We start from the raw sequence: 25,954 nt of genomic DNA on the forward strand, positions 1-25,954 counted from the left end.
CACAATTACTGAGCCCACATACCACTACTACTGAAGCCCACGTGCCTAGAGCCTGTGCTCCGCAACAAGAGAAGCCACTGCAATGAGAAGACCATGCACCGCAATGAAGAGTAGCCCCTGCTCGCCACAACTAGAGAAAGCCCGTGCACAGCAATGAAGAACCAACGCAGCCAAAAATAAATAAATAAATAAATTAAAAAATTTAATATCAGTTTATGATAAAAACTCTCCAGAAACTGGGCATAAAGGGAACATACCTCGAAATAATAAAGGCAATATACGAAAAACCCACAGCTAACATCATACTCAACAGTGAAAAGCTGAAAGCATTCCAAGATCAGGAACAAGATAAGAATGCCTACTCTTGCCACTTTTAGTCAACATAGTTTTAGAAGTCCTAGCCAAAGCAATGAGAGAAGAAAAAGAAATAAAAGGAATCCAAATTGTAAAGGAAGAAGTAAAACTGTCACTGTTTGCAGATGACATGATAACTATACATAGAAAATCCTAAAGATGCCACCAGAAAACTACTAGAGCTCATCAGTGAACTCAGTAAACTTGCAGGATACAAAATTAATATGCAGAAATCTGTTGCATTTCTATACACTAACAATGAAATGTAAGAAAGAAAAACTAATTTAGTCACTTTCTGTAGCTAGGAGAGGAGATCAAGTCAGCTGACTTCAGAGTATCTAACAGCTCTTCACTAGGCACTACATAAGGTATCAATGATAACACACAGATTTTCCAGCACTGTTATTATTCCAGGTACTTGCCAAAGAGGAAACATTTAGAGAAGTGGAAACTGTTTTAAAATTTGGTTGAAAGGTTTTAAGTAGTCAGACTCAGAAGAACTGCTTTTCCTTTAAAATAGACTACTGAAAAATAAAAGCTGCTTACAACCCTAAATTCAGCACTCACGAGACAGTCTCTGGGATTTCATCTTCCTTTTTGAAGCGACCTGACCATATTAGGATCTTCTTCTCCCAATCCGTAGGCTTATGCAATGGCACTCTGTGGCCATAAGTGTCTATGAGAAAAACAAGAGAAGATATCTTACTTATATGAGACTGACTCTCAAATTTAGCAACAGAAAAATGCTATTTGTGCTTTTTAGCTATTCACTAAACAGAATCATTGAGAAATCTCAAGCTAATTAGAGCTTTGTTTGGATGGAATTTCTTAGGTTGCTCATTTCTTAAATGAGATTCAAAAATTCTGTGAGGACTGAAGTAAAATAAAAGCATTATTTCCCAATATAAACCATAGCCATTGAAAGCTGAAAGAACACCATGAACAAAGTTATAAAGGTGAGAAGGATGAACTAAAAAGAGAACAGTGAGGAGCCTGTTTGACTTCAGTAGAATTAAAAAAAAGTCTGTAAGGTAAAATCAGATTATAAAAGAACCTGAATGGCAGGCTAAGCTTTTTAGACCTGATTCAAGAACTACTGTACACTTTGAAGCAAGGAAGAAGTTAACATTTTAGAAAATTTAATCTGCACAATGGATGGAAAGCAAAAGGATAGGACAGAGTGGGTAACAAGTCCAAACAGAAGATTATAATACAAGGTATTACAATACAAGGGTGAGGTGATATAGTCTGAACTAGAGTTATAACAGCAGGAAGAGAGACAATAAAGTCAATCTGATGATGACTGAAAGAATTTGGAGATGAAGACAAAGAAGGATTCATGAAGAACCTCAAACTTGGATGAGTAAGACAATAACAGTATTGTTAACCAAAATAAGGAGATTGTGAAAAGAACCAGTCAGGAGAGGAAAAAGCATGAATGCCATTTTAGATCTACTGACTCTAAATTCATGCCATCTGAGTAGGTTTCATTAATAAGTTGGGAGTGGAGATAACCACTGGTGCAAAGGGAGAGCCAGTGAGGATGACAGAGAAACATAGAAGACCAGGGGCTGAGCCTTGGGGCATGACCCAGAAAGGAGACAGGGGAAAGAGGCAGCAGAGGAAAACGGAGCAGCCAAAGATGAAAATGAACAAGAAAGGTAGAACCATAGACTATAAGAGAGACTTTCAAAGGAAGGGGAAGTCACTAAAGACAAGGAGCAGAAAAAGCTAGGGAATCACAGAATGTCAGGGTTAGAAAGGACCTTGGAGATAATCTCATCCAACTTCCGTATAATGCCTACATCTCTCTTGCAGACAGACCATCTCCTTGACTACATACACATCACCTTTGCTTAAGCTGCACCTTTCACTTAACCAGAAGGCAACAGCAAAAGGAACAGGAAGGTCACTTGGAAAAAAATCCATAAAGAACCAAAGTCAAGAAAAGAGGTTTAGAAGTACAGAAATAGAACTGCTGTGATTTTATCTTTTAACCATTCCTGCGCTTGGCACAACTTTCTTTAGAGTTTTTTTTTTTTTTTTTCCATTTTAGGTACTATATACTCATTAAAGACAATTCAGAAAGTACAGATGTGAGAAAACAAAAATATAAAAACCACCCCTAATTCTCCTGTCATAGCATGATCACTATATTTTTATTTTGGTGTGTTTCCTAAGTCTTATCCCCATACATATGTACATATATGTAATTTCTATATGTACCATGCTTGTGCTTACGCACAATATAAAATTTTGTATCCTGCTTTGTTCATTAACATGATGACAAACACTTTCCATGCCAGTATGCGGTATTTATAAGCCCCATTTCCAACAGCTGCACAACCTCATCAAGTAGATCTAACATATATAATGAATCATTCCCAGATTACTTAACATTTAGACTAATTTCTCATTTTCCATGTATATATATATATATATATATATAAATGGGAACATCTTTACATTTAAAGCTTTTTCCGCATATAGGGATTATTCCTTAGGATAGATTCCCAGGAGTGAAATACCAGGTCAAAGGGTATAAACATTCTGAAGCTCTTGATAAATATTCTTTGAGAATAATTCTTTTCCTCTCACCAATACCTGCCTGGCCCTAGTGCACTGCCATGAAGAAGCAACAAGCAAATAGTTCCTGGGACCCTACAGTTTATATATTATGCTCCTTCTTCCACAGTGGTGACAATGACAGGGTTTGGAGTTAGGGATAGGACTAAACATGGCTGAAGTCAATGTACAAGCCAGTGCGTAGTCCTAATTATATTTTACCCAAAACATCATTTTTTGATTTGGTTCATCTTTGAGGTTCCTTAAAAGATGATTTCTAGACTACTATTTACTTTGGTGCATCTACCGTCCTATAAAAAGCTCCAGTCAAATCCCTAAGGCAAGAGATGAAAATGACAAACGAGAAAAATGAAGAAACCACCGCCACACGTAAGCACAGCTAATATAAGCACAATTTGGGAGGCTTGAACTACATGATAGGGTATGATATAGGGACCCCTGTGACCACCTCTCTTTTAGGTTCTTTTGATTCCAAGTTATTCTAGTCTTTGGGAGCTGCCTAGTCCATAACTGGAAAGACTAATAAAAACTTACGGGTTGGAGGCTTTGGACTTTCCTGGGGTTTGTTGCAAAATCCATTTATTCTCTTCAAATCAGAGTTTCTGGTAAGCCTTAAAGATGAGAAAGCATCTCTTTCACAGAACCTAAAATAACTTCCTAGAAAAGAGAGAAAAATGTTTCAGAGAAAGGAAATCTGATGTCTCAAAATAAGAAATACCTGCAAGATACAATTTCATTTATAAAGATTAGCTCACTTAAAAATGAATACCCTACTCTATATGTAAGATACATGTACTATATTTAAGGTGCTATGCTTAGTGCTATCTTAAAATATGCATGTTTTGCTGACTAGGAAATTACGAATTTACAACATAAACATTTTATCAGCTGTAAGTTTTATAAAAGCACTTCTCACGTGTGTCTTATCATAACAATAATGATTCTGGTAGGAATATTATGGATTATGACCCTTGGCCATTGAGGTAAAGATCAGCAACCTCCCAGAAGTGCTAAAACAAGATGCCAAGTTGCCAATACTGTTCTGATAAACTCTGGGTAGGGGGCTGCAATGGCCAGCAAGGGGCTCTTTAGAAAGCCTTGTTCCTTCCAAGACATAATTCTCCAATTAGATATCAACTTCAGATACAGTCACAATTTATGTATAATTTTAAAACTATATATATATTTATATACATACAAATGTATAAAACTACGTTATCATATACAGTATATGTAAGCAGTTAATTTTTAAAGTCTAAATTCTAAGCACCTATAGAGAATAGTATTACAAATCACTATGTATTCACCACCCAGTTTCAGCAATTATCAATACATGGCCAATATCGTGTCATCTGAATTCCACCCACTCCCTCCCACCAACCGGATTATTTTAAAGCAAATCCCCAACAACCTATTACTTCATCGATAAACACTTCAGTATTTATCTCAAAACAATAATAACTTTTCAAAATCATATCCAGAATACCATTAACATAACTAAAAAATATTCCTTTGATATCAGCACATTATGATCAAATGACATTATGATTCAGTTTCTCCAATGGACTTACAATTTTTTTTACAGTGGATTTATTCTGAATAGGTGCACACACTGAATACAGTTGATGCATGCTGCATAGGTGTCTCCCTCCTTTTTTTCTTGTCATTTATTTGTTGAAGAAACTAGATCATTAGTCCGAATTTCCCTCGTTTTAGGTTTTGCTGATTGCCTCCCCATGGTGTTATTTAACATATTCTTCTAATTCCCCTATTTCTTGTAAACAGATTTTTGAGGTTTCATCAGATTCAGGTTAGAATTTTTAGCAAGAAAATGTCATAGGTGGTACTGTGTACACCCTACCGTATGACATCCTAAGGTATACATCGATTTTGTCTTTTTGTGATATTAAGATTGAGCAGTAGATACTATCAGTGTGACTCATCCTTATAAAGTTCTCCATCAACCTTTCATCTAATGTTTTAAGCAGACATTGGTGACTGTTTCATTAGGGGTTGCAAGATGGTAGTATTTTTTTCTACTTTACCTATTTGGTTATCCTGAGGTAAAAGTCATATAAGAAATGTAGAATAAATGCTTGATTCTTTCCCTTTATTTGCGTTTTCAAATTAATGAATTGGTTTCCTTGCAACCTCCACAGGTACCCTTTTGTTTAAAAGTAACATAAGGAACTCTTGCATTTAACACATGTGATGTGCTCCAGTCCATTCCAGTTATTTTTCTTTTTAATGCCCAGATGTTCCTATCTTTAGTCACTGGGGACCTTTCTAATTGGCTCCTGGGTCCTTTCAACATGCGCCCAGTAATCATTTATAGCTGCCTTACTTTCTAACATGTTCTGTACTCATTTTAAATGCTTCCTGCCCCAGGTTTGGAATCAGACATTCCTCCAAAGTGCTCTGGTTCCTTTAAGTAGAAAATGTTCTTAGAGATGCCTGAGGGAGGTTCACTGTTACTGAGTTTGTCACTGTTTCCAGACCTTTTCAGTGAACAAACCTAAGAAACACATTCCTTCTTAAAACGAATGCCTGTTTAAGAACTTAGAAATTTTCACCTTCAGCGTTAGCATGAATATTTTTAATCAGTCAATAATTAATCAGAATTCAAAGCAGAGACAGCCATGAACAGTTCTGGTGAGGGTAAAACAGGATAATTCTGAGTATGGGGGTGTCACGGTATAAGAGAGAGCAGGGCTGGTATAAGATTCAGTCAGAAGATCACAAAAGAGCCCTAGGGTCCTAGGACATGGAAGAAAGGGAGCACTGCAGTAGAATGAAACAGAACAGAAAGCTGGAAAGGCACCAGTGATAAATCTGACCAGGGTCCTGGCCCTCCATGATGCTCTGGGTGACAAAGAAAAACATGCCCAAGACTTGCCTTTAATGCGACAAGAGTGTGCCCTCGGGCTTCCCTGGTGGCGCAGTGGTTGAGAATCTGCCTGCCAATGCAGGGGACACGGGTTCAAGCCCTGGTCTGGGAAGATCCCACATGCCACGGAGCAACTAGGCCCGTGAGCCACAATTACTGAGCCTGCGCGTCTGGAGCCTGTGCCCCGCAACGGGAGGGGCTGCGATGGTGAGAGGCCCGTGCACCGCGATGAAGAGTGGCCCCCGCTTGCCACAACTAGAGAAAGCCCTAGCAGAGAAACGAAGACCCAACACAGCCAAAAATAAATAAATAAACAAAGTAAACAATGCCTTAAAAAAAAAAAAAAAAATTCTTAAAAAAAAAAAAAAAAGAGTGTGCCCTCACAGCTTTGTGCTTAAAACATCACAGGAGAATTCAAGCAGTTTTAAAAATCTACTTGTTAGTGGACAGTGTGTACCTTTGAAATTCCAAACTCCTAATTGAGTGTCATTGTAGCTTCAGAGTTTGAAGCAATAAGGAGAGGCAAGAGAGGGACGAGGAGTAAAATGTGATTATAGCACTGGACCTCCCATAGTCGGTGAGAAACATAATTTCCTTGCCTTTTTTTTCTCTTGCTGTTAAGAAAACTTTTAAACATAGCAATCTAAAAGATATCACTGTGGACTTCTCATAGGCATATGTTTGTATATGTCTACAGATGTTTAAAACAACACTTATTGATACATAATTCCACATCAAAAATTCATCCTTTTAAAGTGTAAAATTCAGAATCATCTCCTGCTTCAATCTGCTGCTGGACAGGAACCAATCAGAGAGAAAGAGGTGAAAGATGGAGAAGGGAGTCCAGGGCTTTCTCGATCACAAATCTCACCTCCACTCCAACTCTCTTTATACTTTTCTTGCAAAAATAATAATAGAAATAAGGAGGTGGTAGGGTTTCCAAAAACAAAAATTGTAAGCTTCAACCATCTGGGGAAGGCAAAAAGCTCATCCACCACAACTCTCAGTTTGAAAGTAAAGGAGGATTGGAGACATGGTGGCAGAGTAGAAGGAGCTGAGCTTACCTCCTCTCAGGAAAACACTAAAATCACACATAACTGCTGAACAACCATTGACAAAAAAGACTGGAAACTACCAAAAAAGATATTCTACATCCAAAGACAAAGAAGAAGCTCCACAAGATGGTAGGAGGAATGCATTTGCAATACAATCATATCCCATACCCACCAGGTCGGTTACCCACAAACTGGAAAATAATTATAACGCAGAGGTTCTCCCACAGGAGTGAGAGTTCTGAGCCCCAGGCCAGGCTCCTCAGCCTGGGGGTCTGGCATCAGGAGGAGGAGCCCCTAGAGCATTTGGCTTTGAAGGCCAGCAGGGCTTGATTGCAGGAACTCCACAGGACTGGGGGAAACAGAAATGCCACTCTTAGAGGATGCACACAGGTCTCGTGCACACCAGGACCCAGGAAAAGGCAGTAACTTCATAGGAGCCTGGTCCAGACCTACCTGTTGGTCTTGGAGGGTCTCCTGTGGAGGTGGGGGGCAGCTGTGGCTTACTGTGGGGATAAGGACACTGGTGGCAGAGATACCAGGGAGTACTCATTGGTGTGAGCTCTCCTGGAGGCCACCATTTAGACAACAAGACCTGGCCCAACCCAACAGTCTGTAGGTGCAAGTGCTGGGATGCCTCGGGCCAAACAACTAACAGGGTGGGAACACAGCCCTACCCATTGGTAGACAGGCTGCCTAAAATCTTCCTGAGCCCATGGCCACCTCTAAACACACCTCTTGACACAGGCCTGCCCAACAAGGGACAAGACTCAGCTCCACCCACCAGTAGGCAGGCATCAGTCCCTCCCACCAGGAAGCCTGCACAAGCCTCTGAGACCAGCCTCACCCACCAGGGGCAGACACCAGAAGCAAGAGGAAGTACAACCCTGCAGCCTGCGGAACGGAAACTGCAATCACAGAAAGTTAGACAAAATGAGACAATAGAGGAATATATTCCAGATGAAGGAACAAGATAAAACCCCAGAAAAACAACAAAATGAAGTGGAGATAGGCAACCTTCCAGAAAAAGAATTCAGAGTAATGATATCAAAGATGATCCAAGATCTCAGAAAAAGAATGGAGGCACAGACAGAGAAGATACAAGAGATGTTTAACAAAGAGCTAGAAGATACAAAGAACAAACAGAGATGAACAATCCAATAACTGAAACGAAAAATACACTAAAAGAAATCAATAGCAGAATAAATGAGGCAGAAGAATGGATAAGTGAGCTGGAAGACAGAAAGGTGGAAATCACTGCTGCCAAACAGAATAAAGAAAAAAAAAAAATGAAAAGAAATGAGGACAGCTTACGAGACCTCTGGGACAACATTTAACGCACCAACATTTGCATTATAGGAGTCCAAGAAGAAGAGAGAGAGAAAGGGCCTGAGAAAATATTTGAAGAGATAATAGCTGAAAAATTCCCTAACATGGGAAAGGAAACAGTCATCGAAGTCCAGTAAGTGCAGAGAATCCCATACAGGATTAAACCCAAGGAGGAACATGCTGAGAAACATAGTAAGCAAACTGACAAAAATTAAAGACAAAGAGAAAATATTAAAAGCAACAAGGGAAAGGCAACAAATAATATATAAGGGAACTCCTGTAAGGTTATCAACTGATTTTTCAGCAGAAACTCTGCAGGCCAGAAGGGAGTGATGATATATTTAAAGTGATGAAAGGGGAAAAACCTACAACCAAGAATACTCTACCTATCAAGGCTCTCATTCAGATTTGATGGAGAAATCAAAAGCTTTACAGACAAGCAAAATCTAAGAGAATTCAGCACCACCAGACCAGCTTTATGACAAATGCTAAAGGAACTTCTCAGCAGAAAAGCTCACATCTAGAAGCAAGAAAATTACCAACGGGAAAGCTCACCAGTAGAGGCAAACATACAGTAAAGGTAGGAAATCATCCACACACAAATATGATATCAAAACCAGCAATCTATAGAAGAGGAGAGTATAAAAAATGCAGGGTATTGGAAATGCATTTGAAATTCAGAGACCAGCAACTTAAAACAATCATTCATATATATATATATATATATATATATATATATATATATATATATATATATATGTGTGTGTGTGTGTGTGTATATATATATATATAGAGAGAGAGAGAGATAGAGAGATAGAGGGGGGCAGAGAGGGAGAGAAGAAGAGAGAGAGAGACTGCTACATCAAAACCTCATGGTAACTGCAAACTGAAAATCTACAATAGATACACACACAAAAAAGAAAAGGAATCCAAACACAACACTAACGTTAGTCATCAAATCACTAGAGAACAGAACAAAAGAGAAAGGGAAGAGAAAACACCTACAAAAACAAACCCAAAACAATTAACAAAATGGCAATAAGAACATATATGTTGACAATTATCTTAAATGTAAACAAATTAAATGATCCAAACAAAAGACATAGACTGGCTGAATGGATACAAAAACAAGACCTGTATATATGCTGTCTACAAGAGACCCACTTCAGATCTAGGGACACATACAGACTGAAAGTGAGGGGATGGAAAAAGGTATTCCATGCAAATGGAATCAAAAGAAAGCTGGAGTAGCAATATTCATATCAGACAAAAGAGACTTTCAAATAAAGACTGTTACAAGAGACAAAGAAGGACACTATATAATAATCAAGGGATCAATCCAAGAAGAAGATATAACAATTGTAAATATATATGCACACAACATAGAAGTACCTCAATATACAAGGCGAATATTAACAGATATAAAAGGAGAAATCAACAGTAACACAATAACAATAATAATAAGGGACTTTAACACCCCACTTACATCACTGGACAGATCATCCAGACAGAAAATCAATAAGGAAACACAGATCTTAAATGACACATTAGACCAAATGGAATTACTTGTTACATGTAGAGCATTCCATCTGAAACCAGCAGAATACACACTCTTCTCAAGTGGACATGAAACATTCTCCAGGATAGATCACATGTTGGGCCACAATGCAAGCCTCAGTAAATTTAAGAAAATTGAAATCATATCAAGCATCTTTTCCAACCACAACACTATGAGACTAGAAATCAACTAAAAGAAAAAAACTACAAAAAACACAAACACATGAAGGCTAAACAATATTCTACTAAACAACCAATGGATCACTGAAGAAATCAAAGAGGAAATCAGAAAATACCTAGAGACAAATGAAAATGAAAACACAACAATTCAAAACCTATGGGATTCAGCAAAAGCAGTTCTAAGAGGGAAGTTTATAGCAATATAAGCTTTCCTCAGGAAACAAGAAAAATCTCAAATAAACAGCCTAACCTTACACCTAAAGCAACTACAGAAAGAAGACCAAACAAAGCCCAAAGTTAGTAGAAAGAAAGAAATCATAAAGATCAGAGCAGAAACAAATGAAATAGAACCAAAAAAAAAATAGCAAAGATCAATGAAACTGAAAGCTGATTCTTTGAAAAGATAAACAAAATTGATAAACCTTTAGCCAGACTCATCAAGAAAAAAAAAGAAGAGGGCTCAAATTAATAAAATTAGAAATGAAAAAGGAGAAGTTACAACTGAATCCACAGAAATACAAAGGATCATAAGAGACTACTACAAGCAACTATATGCCAATAAAATGGACAACCTAGAAGAAATGGACAAATTCTTAGAAAGGTACAGTCTCCTAAGACTAAACCAGGAAGAAATAGAAAATATGAACAGACCAATCACAAGTACTGAAATTGAAACTGTGATTTAAAAATTCCAACAAACGAAAAGTCCAGGACCAGATGGCTTCACAGGCAAATTCTACCAAACATTTACAGAAGAGTTAACACCTATTCTTCTGAAACTATTCCAAAAAATTGCAGAGGAAGGAACACTCCCAAACTCATTCTATAAGGCCACCATCACCCTGATACCAAAAACAGACAAAGATATCACCCAAAAAAGAAAATTACAGGCCAATATCCCTGATGAACATACATGCAAAAATCCTCAACAAAATACCACCAAACCAAATCCAACAATACATTAAAAGGATCATATGCCATGTTCAAATGGGATTTATCCCAGGGATGCAAGGATTTTTCAGTATCCACAAATCAATCAGTGTGATACACCACATTAACAAACTGAAGAATAAAAACCATATGATCATCTCTATAGATGCAGAAAAAGCTTTTGACAAAATTCAACACCAGTTTACGATAAAAACTCTCCAGAAAGTGGGCATAGAGGGAACCTACCTCAACATAATAAAGGCCATATACAACAAACCCACAGCAAACATCATACCCAACAGAGAAAAGCTGCAAGCCTTCTCTCTAAGATCAGGAACAAGGCAAGGATGTCCACTCTAGCTACTTTTATTCAACATAGTTTTGGAAGTCCTAGCCACAGCAATCAGAGAAGAAGAAGAAATAAAAGGAATCCAAATTGGAAGGAAGAAATAAAATCGTCACTGTTTGCAGATGATAAGATACTATACATAAAAAATCCTAAAGATGCTACCAGAAAACTACTAGAGCTCATCAATGAATTTGGTAAAGTTGCAGGATACAAAATTAATACGCAGAAATCTGTTGCATTTCTATAGACTAACAATGAAAGAGAAATTAAGGAAACAATCTCATTTACCATTGCATCAAAAAGAATAAAATACCTAGGAATAGACCTACCTAAGGAGGCAAAAGACCTATACTCCAAAAATTATAAGGCACCCATGAAAAAAATCAAAGATGACACAAACAGATGGAAAGATATACCACGTTCTTGGATTGGAAGAATCAATGTTGTCAAAATGTCTATAGTACCCAAGGCAATCTAAAGATTCAATGCAATCCGTTTCAAATTACCAATGGCATTTTTCACAGAACTAGAACAAAAAGTTTTTAAATTTGTATGGAAACACAAAAGACCCCAAATAGCCAAAGCAATCTTAAGAAAGAAAAATGGAGCTGGAGGAATCAGGTTCCCTGACTTCAGACTGTACTACAAAGTTACAGTAATTAAAACAATATGGTACTGGCCTAAAAACAGAAATATAGATCAAGGAACAGGACAGAAAGCCCAGAAGTAAACCCATGCACCTATGGTCAATTAATCTATGACAGAAGAGGCAAGAATATACAACGGAGAAAAGACAGTCTCTTCAATAAGTGGTGCTGGGACAGCTACATGTAAAAGAATGAAATGAGAACATTCCCTAACACCATACACAAAAATAAACTCAAAATAGATTAAAGACCTAAATGTAAAACTGGATACTATAGAACTCTTAGAGGAAAACATAGGCAGAACACTCTTTGACGTAAATCGCGGCAATATCTTTTTGGATTCACCTCCTAGAGTAATGAAAATAAAAACAATAATAAACAAATGGGACCTAATTAAACTTATAAGCTTTGCACAGCAAAGGAAACCATAAACAAAATGAAAAGACAACCCACAGAACAGGAGAAAATATCTGCAAACAATGCAACCGACAAGGGATTAATCTCCAAAATATACAAATAGCTCATGCAGCTCAATACAGTAAGTTCCCTACATACGAACGAGTTCCATTCCAAGAGCGCATTCGTAAGTCCAATTTGTTTGTAAGTCCAACAAAGTTAGCCTAGATACCCAACTAACACAATTGGCTATATAGTACTGTACTGTAGAAGGTTTATAATACTTTTCATACAAATAATACATAAAAAACAAACACAAAAAATAAAGAAATCATTTTTAATCTCACAGTACAGTACCTTGAAAAGTAGAGTAGTACAGTACAACAGCTGGCATACACGGGCTGGCATCAAGTGAAAAGGCAAGAAGACTTACTGACTAGAGGAGGGAGAGGAGGTGGGAGATGGTAGAGCTGAAAGGTCATCAGCAATAGGAGACAGGGCAAGTTGCAATTTCACTCACACCTGACATTGATGGCACAGGTTCTGGTTCCTTGCTGGATTCAATTCTATCTACCCTCTTGAAAAAACGATCCAGTGATGTCTGGGTAGTAGCTCTTCTTTTGTTGTCATAGATGGCACAGTAGCACTGGACTGCATTCTGAATAGCTGCTGCAACCTTTCTGTACCATTCTACATTCGGGTCCTGTGCCTCCTCAAATAAAGAAAATCCCCTTGTCATTTCCTGCATCATGAATCTCTTCGGTTCTTCAGTTACTTCTTCTTCCTCTTGTCTCTCTTCGTACTTTCTCTCGGCCTCCAATTCCATCAGGTCTCATTAGTAAGCTCCTCGTGTTGCATAGCAAGGAGTTCAATGAAGTCATTCTCTTGCAGATCTAGCTTGAAATAAAGATACTGTACTACTGTACTCTATACAGTACTGTACAGTACACAAAAGCACAACCTCTTGTACAGGATGCACGCACATGACAATGAATGCCAGACACATGAAGTAACTTATGTGACTGTACATGAGAACGCACGTTTGTATCTTTGAAAGCTCGCAACTTGAAGATTCGTATGTAGGGGACTTACCGTACCAGAAAAACAAACAACCCAATCAAAAACTGGGCAGAAGACCTAAATAGACATTTCTCCAAGAAGACATACAGATGGCCAAAAAGCACATAAAAAGATGCTCAACATAGCTAATTATTAGAGAAATGCAAATCCAAACTCCAATGAGGTATCACCTCACACCAGTCAGAATGGCCATCATCAAAAAGTCTACAAACAATAAATGCTGGAGAGGGTGTGGAGAAAAGGGAAGCCTCCTACACTGCTGGTGGGAATGTAAATTGGTACAACCACTATGGAGAAAGGTATGGAGGTTCCTTTAAAAAGTAAAAATAGAGCTACCGTGTGATCCACATATCCCACTTCTGGGCATATACAGAGAAAAAGCACAATTTGAAAAGATACATGCGTCCCAATGTTCAATGCAGCACCATTTACAATAGCCAACACATGGAAGAAACCTAAATGTCCAATGACAGATGAATGGATAAAGAAGAAGTGGTATATATACACAATGGAATATTAGCCATAAAAAAAAATGAAGTAATGCCGTTTGCTACAACATGGCTGGACCTAGAGATTATCATACTATGTGAAGTAAGTCAAACAGAGAAAGACAAATATCATATGATATCACTTAGATGTGGAATGGAAAGAAATGATACAAACGAACTTGTTTACGAAACAGGAATAGCATCACAGACTTAGAAAACAAACTTATGGTTACGAAAGGGGAAAGGTGGAGGGGAGGGATAAATTAGGAGTTTGGGATTAACATATACACACTACTATATATAAAATAGATAATCAACAAGGACCTATTGTATAGCACAAGGAACTCTCCTCAATATTCTGTAATAACCTAAATGGGAAAAGAATCTGATAAAGAACAGATGTATGTATATGTATAACTGAATCATTTTGCTGTATACCTGAAACGAACCCAACATTGTAAATCAACTATACTCCAATATAAAATAATTTTAAATATATATACTAAATAAAAAATAAAGTGTACAATTCAGTAGTTTTTTCTACATACACAAAGTTATGTACTGATCACTACTACAGTATTTAATTCCACAAGATTTTCATCATTCCAGAAAGAAACTCTGAATCCATTAGCAGTCACTCCCTATTTCTTCCTCCTTCCAGCCCTAGAAAAGCACTAATCTGTTTTCTGTCTCTATTGATTTGCATATTCTGGACTTTTTTTTTTTTAATTAATTAATTTATTTATTTATTTTTGGCTGTGTTGGGTCTTCGTTTCTGTGGGAGGGCTTTCTCTAGTTGCGGCAAGCGGGGGGCCACTCCTCATCACGGTGCGCAGGCCTCTCACTGTCACGGCCTCTCTTGCTGCGGAGCACAGGCTCCAGACATGCAGGCTCAGTAGTTGTGGCTCACGGGCCCAGTTGCTCTGCGGCATGTGGGATCTTCCCAGACCAGGGCTCGAACCCGTATCCCCTGCATTGGCAGGCAGATTCTCAACCACTGCGCCACCAGGGAAGCCCTGGACATTTTATATAAATGAAATCACACAATATGTGGCCTTTTTAACTGGCTTCTTTCACTTAGCATGTTTTCAAAGTTTGTCCATGTTGTAGCATTTATCAGTACTTGATTTTTTAAAAGTATTTATTTATTTATTTGGCTGTGTCTGGTCTTAGTTTCCGCATGTGGTATCTTCATTGCAGCATGCAGGATCTTTCATTGTGGCGTATGTGCTTCTCTCTGGTTGTGGCACACGTGCTTCTCTCTAGTTGTGGCGCACAGGCTCTAGAGCACACAGGCTCAGTAGTTGCGGGGCATGGGCTTAGTTGCCCCACGGCATATGGGATCTTAGTTCCCCGACCAGGAATTGAACCCGCATTCCCTGCATCGGAAGGCGGATTCTTAACCACTGGACCACCAGGGAAGTCCTCAGTACTTGATTTTTTTAACTGACAAACTTTATCCCATTTCATGGATATCCAAAATTTTGTTTACACATTAGTCAGTTGATGGACATTTAAGTGGTTTTCACTTTTTGGCTATTATGAATAACGCTGATATGGACATTTGTGTACAAGTTTTTGAGTGAACATCTATTTTCATTTCTTTGGGGCATATACTAAGAGGTGAAAGTACTGGGTCATATGGCAACTCCACAGAATTACTTGTTTGAGAAACTTCCAGACTCTTTTCCAAGTGTTTACATTTTACATTTCCATCAGCAATGTATGAGGGGTCCAATCTCTCTACATCCTGCCTTGTTTTTTTGTTATTGTTAGTTAAAAAGCCACCCTAGTGGGTGTGACATGGTAGCTCACTGTGGTCATAGAGAAGCGAAATTTGCCACCCCAAAAATGTCTTCTTTGGCATGTGGATTATTTTAGCTGAAAACAATCAAGGCCCAGAAGACTCAGGAAGAAACTTTAACCTTCCCCTAATTTCCTAAAAAAAATTTAGATAGAGGGTCTATTCCAGGAAGAGAGCTATCATCAGAGATATCTGTAAAGAATATGGGCTAAGTGTGGTGGTGGAAACAGCCTGGACATCAGAGTCCACCCTGTGTCCCATTGTCTCTGCAAGGCCCAGCAAACATTTATTTACCAAACATTTGCTATTCCATCTCCATGTCAATTGCCTTCCTCCCCTTTGAAGTCTCAAACCCCTACTTCCAACATCCTCTTTGTCTTTACCTGACGATGGTATTTAAGGTGAGGGTTTCAGCCATTTCAGCAAATTACTCAGTTTTCCAGGGTCTCTCTCATGTATACATGTTAGTTAATGTCAACTCATTATGCCTCATGTCAACTTAATTAGACCAGCCACAAGAACCGAGAAGGGTAGAGGAAAATTTCTTCCTTCCCAACATAGTCTTGATTTGCATTTCCCTACTGGGTAAAGAGGATGAGGATATTTTCACATGTTTACTGGCTCTTTGTATATCTTCTCTGGAGAAATGTTCACTCAGCTTCTTTGTTCATTTCTTAACTTGGTTGTCTTTTTGTTATTGGGTTATAAGCATTCTTATATATTCTAGATACAAGTTCCTTGTCTGATATACGATTTGTAAATATTTTCTCCATTTCGCAGGTTGTCTTTTCATGATGTTGATGATATCCTTTATTTTTAAAAAATATTTATTTATTTATTTTTGACTGTGCTGGTTCTTGTTGCAGCACGTGGGCTTCTTTTTTTTTTTTTTTTTTTTTTTTTTTTTTTTTTTTTTTTTTTTTTAAAATAGTTTTATTTTTTATTTATGGCTGTGTTGGGTCTTCATTTCTGTGCGAGGGCTTTCTCTAGTTGCGGCGAGCGGGGGCCACTCTTCATTGCGGTGCGCGGGGCTCTCACTATCGCGGCCTCACTTGTTGCAGAGCACAGGCTCCAGACGCGCAGGCTCAGTAATTGTGGCTCACGGGCCCAGTTGCTCCGCAGCATGTGGGATCTTCCCAGGCCAGGGCTCGAACCTGTGTCCCCTGCATTGGCAGGCAGATTCTCAACCACTGCGCCACCAGGGAAGCCCACGTGGGCTTCTTAGTTGTGGCATGCATGTGGGATCTAGTTCCCCAACCAGGCATGGAACCTGGGCCCCCTGCATTGGGAGCGTGGAGTCACCCACTGGACCACCAGGGAAGTCCTGATGATGTCCCTTATTTATTTATTTTTATAAATTTATTTATTTATTTATTTTTGGCTGTGTTGGGTCTTTGTTGCTGCGTGCAGGCTTTCTTAGTTGCGATGAGCAGGGGTTACTCTTCGTTGCGGTGTGCAGGCTTCTTGTTGCAGTGGCTTCTCTTGTTGCAGAGCACAGGCTCTAGGCACGCGGGCTTCAGTAGTTGCAGCATGCAGGCTCAGTAGTTGTGGCTCACGGGCTCTAGAGCGCAGGCTCAGTAGCTGTGGTGCACGGGCTTAGTTGCTCCACGGCATGTGGGATCTCCCTGGACCAGGGCTTGAACCTGTGTCCCCTGCATTGGCAGGTGGATTCTTAACCACTGTGCCACTAGGGAAGTCCCTGATGATGTCCTTTAAATATATAAATTTTTAGTTTTGATGAAGTCCAACTTATCCATTTTTTCTTCTGTTGCTTGAGCTTTTGGTGTCATATACAAGGTTACAAAGGTTTACTCCTATGTTATCTTCTAAGAACGTTACGGTTTTAGCTTTAACATTTAGGTCTGTCATCCATTTTCAGTTAATATTGGTATATTATGTGTGGAAGGAATCCAACTTCATTTTTTTGCATATGGATATTCAATTCTCCCAGCATCATTTGTTGAAAAGACTATTTTTTCCCCTGTTGAATTGTTTTGACACAATATAGAAAATCGTTTGTCCATAAATATGAGGGTTTATTTCCAGACTCTCAATTCTATTTCCAGTGCTCTGTATTCCCCAATATTCTTTGTTGTGTTTTGCCACAGAAGTCTATGTTCTATGTTAGCTTAGTAGTCCACTAATAACTGGACAGAGACTTCCTTAAATGCCTTGCACCAATAAGTTTGCCAGCCTTTGCTGGAAGGCTATGTGTGCATTTGGGGGCATGCTCTGGGGTGGGTGAGAAAGAAGCTGTTCACATTGTATTAGCCCTGAGTCAGGTTAAAAAAAAAATGGCAAGCCCTGTGAGTGAGCATTTCCATGGCACTGCCACACAGTCCAAATAGTAACAGTTCTCTGGGGCTAGGGGTTTGGGGGAGCTCCAAATCCATTCTGCCTTCTTCAGTGTCTGCTAGGTTTTTAGAGCTACTGCAGTTTTGAGGTATTAGTTTTCAAGGCTACTGTGAAGCCAAGAGGAGACAGGAATCAGTTAAAACTCCATTAGCCTTGCTGCTCTTACCATGAGTAAGTCCTTTTCTTCGACAAATGCTACACAGACTGTCACAAGCCTCTGGTTATTTCCTAGAGTTCTGAAAAAGTTGATTTTAAGACTTTATGGTAATGTTTCCATCGCTTTTTATAGGAGTGAATTTTCAGAGGTCCTAACTCGGACATACCTTAAGTTAGAACCTCTACTTGTATCAAGATTTGTGGTTGTCTGCAGTCTGATTTCTTTCATAAAAGGCCTCATTTATTTCAGTTTTCTAGGCAGGTAGTCCCAGAAAGCTTTGCCTGGGTCTGAGTAACCATACCACCAGTGTCACCTAGTGACAGTAAGTATACACTGTAAGAAAAGTAGATAAATTATAACTGATCTCGGCTTGTTTTAAATGTATAATAGGTAATGTAGTATTTACTTCACCAGGGCTGATTTGAGGGTTAAATGGAAAACAAGTGTGAGAGCATTTGGCAAGATGCTTGAAACACAGCAGGCACTCTCTAAGCGTTGAGTTTGTTTCTTGAAACATTACTTAAAGCACTAATCCTCAAAACATTTCCAGAGCACTTCAATTTTACCCCTAAGGTGGTCAGAATTTCTGATCAAGGTAATTTTATACAGTTATCAGAGCATGAAGAAATTCTATGAACCTCTTCAAAAGTTTTCCATAGCTCTAAGGATTAAAACAATTATTCAATGCTGTGACTCTCAAACTTCAGTATGCATCAGAACCACCTGAATGGCTTGTTAAAATGCAAATCACTAGGCACACCTACCTTCAGTTTTGGAATCAACAATTCTGGGTTGAAGGTTGGGAATCTGCATTTCTAACAAGATCTTAGGTGAAGCTGCTACTGCTGGTTTGAAACTACACTTTGAGAACCACTGTGTTTTGGGGTTTTTTAAAAAAAACTGTGGCAAAATACATATAACACAAAATTTACCATTCTAACCATTTTTAAGTGTACAGGGCTGCAGCATTAAGTACATTCACATTGTTGTGCCACCATCACCACCAACCATCTCGACTTTTTCATCTTCCCCAGAGAACCACTGGTTTAATGTTACCTATAAATCCCCATCTCACACCATCCTGTCCCATTGCCTTCTGGCAGGTGCTGAGACAGAAAGCAACAAAGTTAACTGGCAGTGAGCTCTACTGTCTAAAGAGGAAACAGAAAAAGAATCAATAATTATCTCCTTAGGTACTGTCCTTCCCCATCCCTCTTAATTAGAACAGAGGCAGTTTAGGAGAATAAAAGACAAGTTGCCTCTCAGCTCAGTTCGGGTAATAATGATAAAGCAAAAATGTTACCATGTACACCTACTTACTGTCAGTCATACAAATGCACGTTTGGAGATATTCATTCATTCAACAAATAATACTTGTCAGGTACTGTTCCAGGCAGTATAAAAAACAGATAAAAATCTATGCCAGCTGAACTTACATTCTACTAGAGGAAGGGGGAAAAAAAAAATATATATATATACATATATATATATGTATATATATAGTTAGATAGTAAATTCCAGAGAGAAAAAATAAACAATGGGGAGTCAAAGTGTTTCCGTGCTTGGAATGTGGTGTGTGTGTGAAATTTTAGATAGGGAAGTAGAAGTTCTCTTTGAGAATGCTACTTTTGAAGGAAGTGAGGGGGCTAGTATGCAGGTATCTGGTGGAAGGGTATTTCAGTCAGAAACAACAGTAAGTGCAAAGGCCCTAAGGGACACAAAGAGGAGGCCAGCATGGCTAGAACAGAGGAATAATGAAAAGAGAAGTAGTACTTGAAGTCACAGACATACCTGGGGGTGGAGGTGAAGAATAGGGACTTAAAGGCATGAGAGGTTTACCTAGATCAGAAAATATCTCCCAACTTTTTCTTACTACAACTTCATACTGGAGGCCAGGAATTTGTACCTCCTTAAGGTATAAATGGTTATTAAAACATAAACAAACATGATATTATACACATTAGAAATAACAGACCATTGTAAAAAATAATTAAAAAACCCGACATCACTAAAAATATATATATATATATGAAGTCTTGATGTGATTTCGGTCTTTATTTTGCAATTACAAAAAAATTAAAGCATAAAAAAGTTTTAGTATCATTATTAAGACCACTTTTCTAACTCAGAGAGATAGAATATATTGCCCCAGACATCCAAGCCAAAAATTTTCCATCCTCTGGTGGAACAATTAAAAACAAACAGAAAAACAGCCCTTAAAGGGCTGTTAAACCCAGAGGGTTAAACCCTCTGGCTACACTTGCAGCCTGTCCCTGGCTGACCAGTTCCGTGTCCCCAAAGCCTTAGCAAGAAGTCAAGACGAAGCCTCACTGTGCCCGTAAGGCTCTGACTGGCAAATGGCTAGTTAATCTTAAGAGTAGAAGTCCTTAAGCTCTAGTATGCAAGAGAGTCACCCAAAGGACTCATAACACACACTAGTGGACCCCATTTCCAGAGGTTCTGATTCAGTAAGTATAGGTGGAGCCTGAGAATTTGCATTTCCAACAATTTCCCAGGTGATGCCGGTACTGTTGGTCTGGGGGTTCACAATTTGTAAATCTGTGCCTTAGAGTTATTACTGCTGGCTGGAGGCTCTACTGGGTCAGTCTCGAGGCTGATTCAAGTACTGCCTTCTGCCCTGTTGTCCCTTCCTTCCCATTCTTTCCAACACATGATGGACAGTGCAGAGTGGTGGGGATGCTTTTTTTCTCAGAATCATTCAAGACTCTCCTGGATATCATCAGTGATGTTACCTGGAACATGACCAATCTCTGGGAACCAGTGATGATAAATGAAGGTTCAATGAATGCTGGTGAAGAGGTTTTAGAAGATCATCTAAGTTAGTGTTTCTTAACCTGTGTGAAGATCAGCTGCCAGGTTTGTTGCACGTATATTGCTAGTTATGAAGTCTGTCAATGATCTGCTTAAAAATAAAATCATGGCATTTGTCAAAACCCCTAAAACTACATCACAGAGAGCTTTAATATATGCAAATTTTAAAATATCAACCAGGATGTTGGATGATTCCCAGGATGGAAAGCAGACTGTGACAAATGTATCTAATTGTATTAGAAACGTGTGATCTAATCTTATAACCTTCAAGGTGGGAAAAAAGGAGCTGACATAAGTAACTTCGGAAAATATTGTTTTGACTGGAAACTGTTAAGACTAAAGACAAAGAGAAATGTACTTTAGTTGGCAAATTTGTTTCTTACAGGAGTATTGGTTAACAATTCTGAAACTACTTTATAAGTATATACTAGGATTGAACAAGTAAGTAACTAAATGGTAGATAATGAGAGCCAGGTTTCTCATTGTCAAAGAAAGAAGTTCCAAAAGCAAGGGTGGAAGGCTAGAATGAATGTGGTGCTGGGTCAGAGTCAGAAAACTCAGTATGAGCACCTTTAGTTTTCTATATATACATGTGTGTATACATATAGAGAGATGATATGAGACAGAGACATAATTATGTGTATACACATGGTTTAGTATACACACATGTATTTTCCAGCTCTACCCACTGGGAAGGCCTGCAATCAGTGACACTTGAGTAGCAACAAGCACACTCATTGCCAGATCCTGGTGTCTAAATACCATTATCCAATGAAAGGAACAAGGGCTCCTTGGAGAAAACTGGCTGATTCTATGTTGGGGCAGAGAAAATACAAGATGAGTCTGGAATATCCATCCTGTAGTGCCAGAAAGTAAGGAAGTGTCCAAAAAACAAAATGATGAGGGCCTGTAAAGGGACAAAGAAGCTGATCTGATAAAGCCTAAACTGGAATAATTTAAGCAATAAAATAAATAAGAGTAATAGATTATAACAAGGTAAAAAATATGAGTCCATCAATAAAAAATAAAATGAGCCCAGTAATAAATCATGTGGATATTATATACTGTCTAATATGACATGATGAGAAGGGCACTTTACCTCTGTGCTATTTATTCTTCCCCTAAACCCATAACCCTAGTCTTACCATGAGAAAGCATCAAACAAAACCTAATTGAGGGACATCCTACAAAATATCTGACCAGTATTCCTCAAAATTGTCAAGATCATGAAAATCAAAGAATATGAAACCATCACAGATCAGCAAAGACTAAGGAGACATGACAACTAAATGCAATGTGGTATCCTGGATTGGATCCTGGAACACAAAATGGACATCAGTAGAATAACTGTAGAGAACTAAATGACGTTTGTCCTTTAGTTGATAGCAAAGTATCAATGTTAATTTCTTAGTATTGACAAATGTACTGTGGGTTATGTAACACGATAACATTAGAGTTAACTGGGTGAGGGGTACACAGAACTCTGTACTATCGTTGCGACTTTTCTGTAAATTAAAATTATTCTAAATAAGAATATTTTTAAACATGTGTATTAATTACATCTTATTTTTTTTACTTTATACATAGTTTATTAAATTTTTATATTTACTTGATATTTAATATTTTAAAAATTGGAGAGGATTTGATGTTATCTCTATAAAAATGTCACTCTCACTCATTTGTACTCCAATATGTTTTTGTAATGGGATAGAAAAGGAAAGAAATGGGGTATAGTAGGAAATGTGCCCAATTCAGGGCAGGCCAACGATGTGCAGGTGAAAGTCATCTGCCTAGTGCACCTTGGTGGAAATGAGATGAGAAAATTACACATGATATATATCTTGTTACACCTTGCTATTCTCAAATGTTGTTGCCATCACCTGTGAGCTTGTTAGAAATGCAGACTTTCAGCTCCCACCCCAGACCTACAGAATTTGAATCTGTATTTTTAATGAGATATCCAACTGATTCATATGAACATTAAATTTCAAGAATCAAATAGCCACATTCATTCAATAGCTGATGAGTACACACTGTGTGCCAGACACAGGAAAACCAATACCACACACTCTGAAGTCTAGAACAGTGCTATTCGGCCTCAGCTGGGAGCTTCCTGGAAATGCTAATTCTCAGACCCCACCCCAAACCTTCGGAATCTCCTGGGGTGAGGACTAGAAAAATGTATTTGCAAGCCCTTCACATGATGCTTATGCATACTAAAGTTTGAGAAGCACTACTCTAAAAAGATGGACTTCGAACTCTGCATACTGGAATCACCACAGAAAAACAAAAACCCAACACACAGGGCCATCCCAGACCAATTAAATCCCAATTTCTGTGACGAGGACTCTGGCATTAGTATTTTTTAGAAAGATTTTCTAAGTGATTCTAATTGCTGCCATGTTTGAGAATTGCTGCTTTTTAGCACAACCAGCTAGAGTCGCTGTTAAACATAGGCTACATGAATGACCAGGGAACACCTGCAGAGCTAAATACCTATGTCTCTGGCTGCATTCAAAATCCCTCTTTTCGATGAAATAATGCCACTTGCAGCAATATGGATCGACTTAGAGATTATCATATTAAGTGAAGTAAATCAGACAAAGAAAGACAAATATCATATTAAATCACTTATATGTGGAATCTAAAAAATGATACAAATGAATTTATTCACAAAACAGAAACAGACTCACAGACATAGAAAACAAACTTATGGTTACAAAGGAAAAAGGGTGGAGAAGGGATAAATCAGGAGTTTGGGATTAACAGATACACACTATTATATATAAAATAGAGAAATAGCAAGGACCTACTGTATAGCACAGGGAACTATATTCAATATCTTGTAATAACCTACAATGGAAAAGAATATGAAAAAGAATATAAATATGTACAATTGAATCACTTTTGCTGTATACCTGAAACTAACACATTGTAAATCAACCATAAACCAATAAAAAAAAATGCTCTTATAAAAGATGAGTTACTAAAATTTCACTGCGGAAATAAACATGTTCTTATTCCAAAATTAGGTTACTTCCTGCAAAATATTACTCCTTACCTTATGTATTTTCTAAACAATTTTTCAGTACTTTATTTTAAATATGACATGTTTTGCTATAAAGGTCAGATACACTGGTCTATTCCTATAATCTATCCTATAAATAAGATTCTAATGAGATTTAAGAAGATCTGCTTTTGTCTGTATTTAAGGTTATATTTTACTGTCTCATTTCAGAACTATCTCTGACCAAAATTTTTGCTCAAGATGTTGATCTTTAATATTGCTCTTGAATAAATAGTCTACCTACAGAAAAAAAAAAAAAATCCCTCTTTTCAACAGCAATTCACTGAAAAGGAGCTCTGCTTTATTTCTAACTTCTGCATATCAATATGTAACTCATTACACTGAAAGCTTGGAATCCCTGTGGAGTATTAAAATACCCCCAGCTTTCAGATTTTACAGAGCATGCAGTCTCTAATACACTTCTCAGTTACTTGGCGACATGCAGTGTGAACTGTTCTACAGCTCACCCTCCATGTTCTCATCCTCATCCTCCGTGGAAAAGGCTTTATTTCACATCCCTCCTCCACAGCAGCTGGAGGACCCCCATGGATAAACAGCCACTGTCTCATTATCTCACGATGAATGACCAGAGCTACAGAGCTGACCCGAGCACACGGCTGTGAGACTCTCAGCCCTGCCACCTTACTCTTTTCCTAGTGTTCCAGAAGGCCAGGAGCTACCATGATCCTGGCTGGGAGAAGCACCTTGTTTATGGGGCAACAATATTCCTTTTTCATGTCCCACGGAAAGATTTTTTGATCTAAATACTTAGGCGGTATTCATGCTAGCCCACAAATGCCTATTTAATCCTTCTAGAATTGAAATAAGATACTGCTTGTCCTGAAATGTTTGCTGTGATAGGAAAAAGCAAGTCTGAATAAGGAACTTTGAAAGTCTGTTTTGTGAATCAGAGTCAATTTTAAGTCTCAGGAGGAAAAAACTAAATGTATGCTTATCCTGAGGATGGCAAGGTTCCTACACATAGGCTATCTAGTCAATTCTGTATTTTATAGTTATGATGAAATCATATGTCAAATGTTTGTAGCTGCTCAGTAAACCTACTAGAAAGAAGAATAAGTTAGGGCAATTATGTCACTTACGGAAGCTGGAGCTCTTATTCCCACCCAGAGCTCATTTAGAATAGAAAAACCACTGATTTGCTTTCTACATTACGAGAAGCTGGGTGGGAATGCCCTAAAGGCTGACCACAACAAAACAAATGAACAAACCTGAACCATTAAGTTGCTCTGAGATTTTTCAGCGATGAGACCTGAACAGCTTGACTGCAACTGCAGACTCCTGTCTGCAACTATTCTGAAAAGGGATGGATTTCTTCTGGCTTCAAACAATGACTTGCCCTGCTCTTGTATGTGACAGAGAATTCTCCATCTGCCTGCCAGGCAACCAGTGCTCACAAGCCTAACTGCCTTGCTAATACCCTTGCCGGTGCTCTAGGGTTGAGAATTTAAGTGATGATACTGGCCTAACGCACTCTGGCTCTGAGAGTTGTGCCTATCCATGCTTCCCCACAGTGAGAGCCTTTTGTCTGCCATACCCCAAAAAGATTTTGGGAAACAGGCAGAGCAGTTTTGAGCAGGAAAGTAACACTAACCATGGTGACTATGGCAGATAAATCTGGGTGCAGAATGCAGGGAAGGCTAGGGGTGGGGGAGAAGTAGGGTAAAGGGAGCAGAAGTGGGTAGACATAAATGTGGAAACATTTTCAGTGGTGTCACAACACTGTAGAGTTCAAGTGGGTTGTGCAAAGGAAAGAGGACAGTTATAGGTCTTAACGCAGAGGAACTAACAGATGTGAAAAATTCTAGGAAGGAAAAATGGGCAAGACACACTGACATTATGAGCTTTTGTGGGCTGGCTAGAACCCTAACTACCATTTGTAACAT

At 38.5% G+C, this 25,954-nt stretch overlaps 1 protein-coding gene across 1 annotated transcript in view; it reads right to left on the reverse strand.

The window, feature by feature from the left end:
* Positions 1-879: 879 nt before the first annotated feature.
* The window catches only part of FAM162A (family with sequence similarity 162 member A), a 31,472-nt gene continuing 6,397 nt past the window's right edge, over positions 880-25,954 (reverse strand). Inside the window, exons 2-3 of the mRNA XM_082459503.1 lie at positions 3,475-3,597; positions 880-1,030 (exon numbers count right to left, since the gene is read on the reverse strand). Of these exons, the coding sequence (XP_082315629.1) occupies positions 918-1,030; positions 3,475-3,597 (236 nt within the window). The 3' untranslated portion in view covers positions 880-917. The remainder of the gene's footprint in view (positions 1,031-3,474; positions 3,598-25,954) is intronic.

This window comes from Balaenoptera physalus (genome assembly GCF_965194825.1).
Source record: "Balaenoptera physalus genome assembly, chromosome: 4".
Lineage (NCBI taxonomy): Eukaryota > Metazoa > Chordata > Mammalia > Artiodactyla > Balaenopteridae > Balaenoptera > Balaenoptera physalus.